Raw genomic sequence first — 6,100 nt, 5'->3', positions numbered from 1 at the left:
TCCAATTTCTTAAAGATCTATAATTTATGACAATTAAAAGCGTGTTTGTTTTTTCAACTGGTCTTTTGAATCTATAGTGTACATATTTTTCTCTAATTTATAATGCACTATATTGGCTCCCATAAAAATAGCTGCACCAAAGATAGCACATACACCACCTAAATAAAAGGCATAATCGTACGATCCATTTATATCCTTTAGTAAACCTACAAAGAGAAAGTTGAGTGTAGTTTAGGTTTCATGGTAACGTATGGAATATTCAGTTTTATTCAAATACATTTGAGCACAGTCAATAATTGAATACAAAAGTCTAAATCTAAAGCGACACGTTAAGGGAGCTATATACTAAAATTTATAAAAAAATTATAAATTTGAAAATTATGAAATTAAAATAAGTTTGTTTCCTGCATAAATTCAGGATGATAAGGTACCAAAACGGACATACATTTAGATGGATGAAGAAAATGAAGATGATTTTAACTATTACTCTAAATAACATTTGTTAATATTACACAATACTGTAATTAAAAGTAAAAGTAGTAGTATAATTATTCTACTTTAGTAATCAAACTTAAACCAAAGAGTGCAACTCCCACAGACGAAATTCATCAATATGGTTGTGTCATTCCAAGTCCTTTTTGGATATTTACGCTCACAATGCTTTATATGTTTTAGCTTTCAAAACTTCATTCTTTAAAAGACGGAACGACTGTTTCGTGTGCATATACTTGTTACATTAATGTGGGTGTCGATGGCCTTGTTATTGAGGGTGATAGGTGTATTATTATTGTTGTTGTTGTTATACTAGTTGTCGGCCTTTTTATTGAAGGAGATTTGAATATAGTTATTAATGTTGTTTCCATCATTACTTTGATATTTGAATTTGATTGTTTCCTTGTTATCAGCTGTTTATTTGAAGCTATTTATTTTACCTATAACCTTGCCTTGTATATACGTACCAGACAAAGGAGGACCTATAAATGTTCCTATTCCTTGAAACAGTATTAGTATTCCAAAACCACAAGATAAGTTTTCTTCTCCTAGGATATCAACAATAACAACTGACTGCTGAGATACACCGTTTCCAAGGAACAATCCAAGTATAGCACATACTATACCGAATTGTGTGGTATTTCTAACCAACGGGATAAACAGTGTCGTAACTCCCAAACAGAATAGCGCTACATTGTAAATATAGCATCTTATAGGCTTTATGCACTTGCGGTCAAACAGAAATCCTGATATGATTCTCCCAAGGCCGTCACAAATACCGACAACTACAACCGGAAACGATTCAAACTCATCGATTCCCAATTTTATTGAAAGTGCGGGAAGAAATATCATGCTGGACTGGTAAGAAACGTTAAAAAGCACAACTGCTGCGCATAAACTACTGAAACGATTATTTCTTAAGAGAGAAAAGTCACAAAACTTTCCATTTTGTTTTGTTTCTTTATTTTTCTCATCGACTTTCAGACTGGCTTTAGCAAAACGGTTACTATCCTTAACAATTATTTGACTAGGTCTATGTACTGTATCCGTTGGTAACGGTTTAGCATGTTCTTGTGACTTAGCCAAACATACGAGACTTTTATTATCCTCATTCCACTTCAATATTTGTAGTTTTCTACAAAATAAAAATAAAATATTGATATTACCCGATTTCATTTCAATCGCACGTGCAGACGTTATAAGTAATATATCTTCGAATAGAATAAGCTCTCGAAGCGATACAGCCTTTTTTGCGCTCATGCGGCGTAGAGCAAATACCAATCAATCAATATAACCAATATAAAATATGTCACATATAATCAATACATTTAACTTGGTTAACTTTTGTCGTTAGTTTTGACTTTTTGTGTCTTTTTTTCCCGATTTTGACATTTTGACTGATTGTGAATTCGCATAGCAGGTGATTCGTTCATATCAGTAGACAACGACCCTGTCGACGCTCCAGTGCTTTCTCCTTTGAGAAAAATGTAAAATCACAAAAATACTGAACTCAGAGGAAAATCAATTCGGAAAGTCCATAATCACATGGCTAAATCAAATAACAAAACGCATCAAAAACGAATGGACAAGTACTGTCATATTCCTGACTTGGTACAGGCATTTTCAAATGTTGAAAATGGTGGATTAAACCTGGTTTTATAGCGCTAACCCTCTCACTTTGATGACAGTCTCATCAAATTCCGTTATATTTATAATGATGAGAGTTCGTTTTATTCCTTCAATATTCGTTTGTTATTATGATTTGTCTCTTACTTATCTACAACATAAGAACAAACAATAAAACTAGCAAAAACACAAAAGACACAGAGTTCAGATATGAGAGTACTCTAATATGTCAAATTTTAAATATGACTTGTACGTAAATTATTCTTTAACATTAACACGTGACTTGGTTGAAGTTGTTTTTATATATGGTATAAATATAATAGACAAACCTTCTATCATATTCCGTAATCTGTTTGTGTAATGATAATGGGCGCAATAGAAATCCACACACAGCCAACTGTAAAGCAATTCCTGTCATGATTATAAAAGCTCCAAAATATCCGTATTCTGAAAATGAGAACTCAACCAAAGTTGGCACAGCAAAGGCACCAAGTGCCACACCGGAGGTACCCAGACCAACTGCTATGCCGCGTCTTCTACTGAAATACATTCCTACGATAACCACACCCGGTCCGTAAGCCAAAGTCTTACCGATACCTGAAAAAAGTAAAGCACTGCGTTTAATATAGATCGTCTGAATTATTTGTTTTAACCTCATTCGATTTTTTTCTTTATACTTTTTCCCACTTCATGAATTTGTAGTATCTCTAAAAATCTTCAAAACATTTAATTTATACTATTTACCATGCATGCAATTCATATTTCATTTAAGATTAGAGTTTAATGCTTCTTTCTGATATTTTATCGGGGAGTAAAAGCATTGACCGCCGAAACACATTTTGTATGACACGCTTTCGACAAAAATGTGCGATCAACCATTTTACAGCACTACAAAATTACAAAACGAATTATTCCAAGTTGGAAATGATCTCTTCGTAAATTTTACGGACGTCATCACGAGTTGGTTTACCGGGTGTCAATCTATGGTTTTCTGTGTTGTGTTTAGTGTACTGTTTGTCATTTTCTTTTTTGGCCATGGCTATGTCAGTTTATTTTCTTTTCTAATTTGACGTTCTTCTTTGGCTTTGGATACACAGACATGTTCTTATTCCAATAAAACATGGGCTGCGCGTGATTGAAGCTAGTCACAATTAGAATTGCAACGTCAGTTGAATTTTGAACAAAGCCGGAGATCAACATGGACATTTGTGTTGGTGTTGCTCGCTTGGAAATTAAATAAAATCATTCTAAAAGTAAGTGAAATGTGACTGTGAATTTTTTATCGTCAAACTGTTGGATTTTATGCCCCATTTATGGACATTATGTTATCTGGCCTGTGCGTCCGTCTGTTCGTTCTTCCGTTCTTCCGTTCGTTCGTTCGTCTGTCCGTCTGTCCGTCTGTCCCGCTTCAGGTTATAGTTTTTGGTCGAAGTAGTTTTTGATGAAGTTTAAGTCCAATCAATTTGAAACTTAGTACACATGTTCTCTATGATATGATCCATCTAATTTTAATGCCAAATTAGAGTTTTTACCCCGTTTTCACGGTCCACTGAACATAGAAAATGATAGTGCGGATTGGGCATTCGCGTACTTGGGACACATTCTTGTTTTATGTGTTTTGTTCATTAAATCAAAATGGATGCCTTTCGAGTGTGTACTATAGGTCCGATTCAAAGTACAAATGTTCAAAATTGTCCTATTAGAACCGAAATAATTCTATCATGTCATGCTCTGTTCTCATTTTAACATGTGTAGGCATTATATTTGTGAACATTTAACACCTCGCTAAGATATAAACAAAGACAATGCCTACCCATGTTAAAAGGAGCATAGAGCATGACCCGAAAAAAATATTTTTTAAACTTGTGAGTTTGTGACATTCAAACTCACAAGTTTAAAAAATAATGTCACTTTGGTATCGTTTGCCTCTTTATATGATATATGTATAACCATGCAATTACGAATTTCGTTAAAAATTTCCTTTATCTTTCTATCGTTTATGTGGTTTCACAAGAAGTACATTGTACGTGCTGTCGTGAGTGTAGGATTTAATTGGGAAATAAAAGTTTGACTAACGTACAACAAACGAAAGGCACCCCAGTATTACATTTAATATGAAAATATCTGTATATAATACAACCGCAGTGACAATGTCAAAATAATGGATTAAATTATTTTTTTTAAATTCTCTTAATTTCATGGTTTGGCATGCATGAAAAATAGTTATTATAAGAATTGAATGTTTCTTTTTCTAATTTTATAGGGTTTTAAAAGTTTTGATCTTATGCATATTTGCCATATGAAACACAGATGTGTATTGGTACCCAACAAACTTCTTTTGAGATTTATACATGATAGTAAAAATTAAAAAAAAAATTTGATTGTGTTCTCTATCGTATAATTAAAATAATTTATTATACATGATATACCTCCAATAACCCCATAGCTGACAAACAAAACGTACAAGTTTGGAGAGAGTGCCGATATCACCATGGATACAGCTAAAACAATACCACCTGCTACAACAACCCATCTGTAGGAAAATCTGTTACATAATGCTGATGCAACAGGACCTGCAAAACAAAATGATCAGATACAACTCATCACTTTCATTATCCAGAAATTATTGCGTCCAACTACTATTGACATTTTTTAAAGTATGGACAGAAATGCGAAATATGCATATAGATATGTATCAGATATATGATTGCGAGTTTTTATTGTTGCGATACTCTCCAAGCAGGATGTGTTTATACTTCCGGAGCACCTGCGATTACACCTGCTGAAGTTTTCTATGTAGCGATGTGTAGATTTTTGTTTGATTGGCTTGCGTTTTTATTTTCGTTTAATGCTCGGATGTCATCGATTTTTTCTTCGATTTAGGAATTTTGATTGTTCCTTTGGCATCTTTCCCCTTTTTGTTTGGTAGGCATATATAAACTAAAAAAAAGTATGGGCAAACCTGGAAAAGAAATAAAAGCCATGCATGAAGACATTATTCTTAAAGTATTTGTGAAGTCCTGCCAAGGTCAAACTGACTGACAATGAAGTAACCCAAGCTGTGATTGAAGCAGGTTTGTTAAATATCTCTTCAAACCGCAAGTATAATATTCCTGCTGCCCTGTTTAAACCAGCTGGAATAAAAATAAATGATGAAAAGTATGAATATTAGTATTTACTTCGTATACTATTACATTTATTTCAAAAAGTTGTCAATCATATACAATAAATATTTCTATATTTTATGCGAATAAAATGTTGTCAAATATCAAACAATTTGTTTAAATAAATTACCCACATTACAGTTAACGAATATACTTTTTTGCTCTAGGGTATACTATCCAGTTAAATTTAAATACAAACCAACAATAAAATGGATCATCATACTGCTGACCACAATGAACCATCCCCAGCCTCCATCTGATGTCTCGTCGAAAGGATTTATTTCCAATGTTAGATCGCTTTTTAGTTTTTCTCTTTCTGCTTTCGATGATGACTCAGATCCTGTATGTGCGATTGAAACATCTGGAATTGTAGAAACCTCTTTTGTTGGCATTTTTTGAACGTCATTTTTCGTCATATCTGGATATTAAAAGACTCACAAAACCAAAGGACATTTACATCAACAGTTATAAATAATAAAAAAGAAACAACACGAACTTCACTAAAAACCGGTAGTGAAATCAGGTGCTCCGGAAGGGTAAGCATTTCCTGCACCGTATACGGCACTCGTCGTGTTATTTCTTTGTTATCAAGGATAAGTATGGCAAGATCTTACCATACAAATTCATGTTTGTGGCAATGATTAGTTATCGTGGTTTCCTGTAAAATTTTAACTATAAATCTTATCGGACGACATTTTCTGAATAACATCAAAATATTGTTGCTTTAAAAAAACTGTACTGAAGTAAAGGTTAAAATAAAAACAAACAAACAAACAAATATATACAATGTATATTATCGCACACCGATAAACAGGTGT

At 33.2% G+C, this 6,100-nt stretch overlaps 1 protein-coding gene across 1 annotated transcript; it reads right to left on the bottom strand.

The window, feature by feature from the left end:
* LOC139488083 (monocarboxylate transporter 14-like) lies at nucleotides 1-4,794 on the bottom strand. Its single transcript, XM_071273447.1, has 4 exons — nucleotides 4,548-4,794; nucleotides 2,448-2,715; nucleotides 960-1,627; nucleotides 1-206 (listed from the first exon to the last, which is right to left on the bottom strand). The coding sequence occupies exons 1-4, from the start codon at nucleotides 4,609-4,611 to the stop codon at nucleotides 34-36; spliced, it is 1,173 nt and encodes a 390-aa protein (XP_071129548.1). The 5' UTR covers nucleotides 4,612-4,794; the 3' UTR covers nucleotides 1-33.
* Nucleotides 4,795-6,100: the final 1,306 nt, after the last annotated feature.

Source organism: Mytilus edulis, chromosome 9 (assembly GCF_963676685.1).
Source record: "Mytilus edulis chromosome 9, xbMytEdul2.2, whole genome shotgun sequence".
NCBI lineage: Eukaryota > Metazoa > Mollusca > Bivalvia > Mytilida > Mytilidae > Mytilus > Mytilus edulis.
The sequence above is the reverse complement of the archived record's forward strand: the minus strand, read 5'-3'. Positions and strand labels throughout refer to the sequence as shown.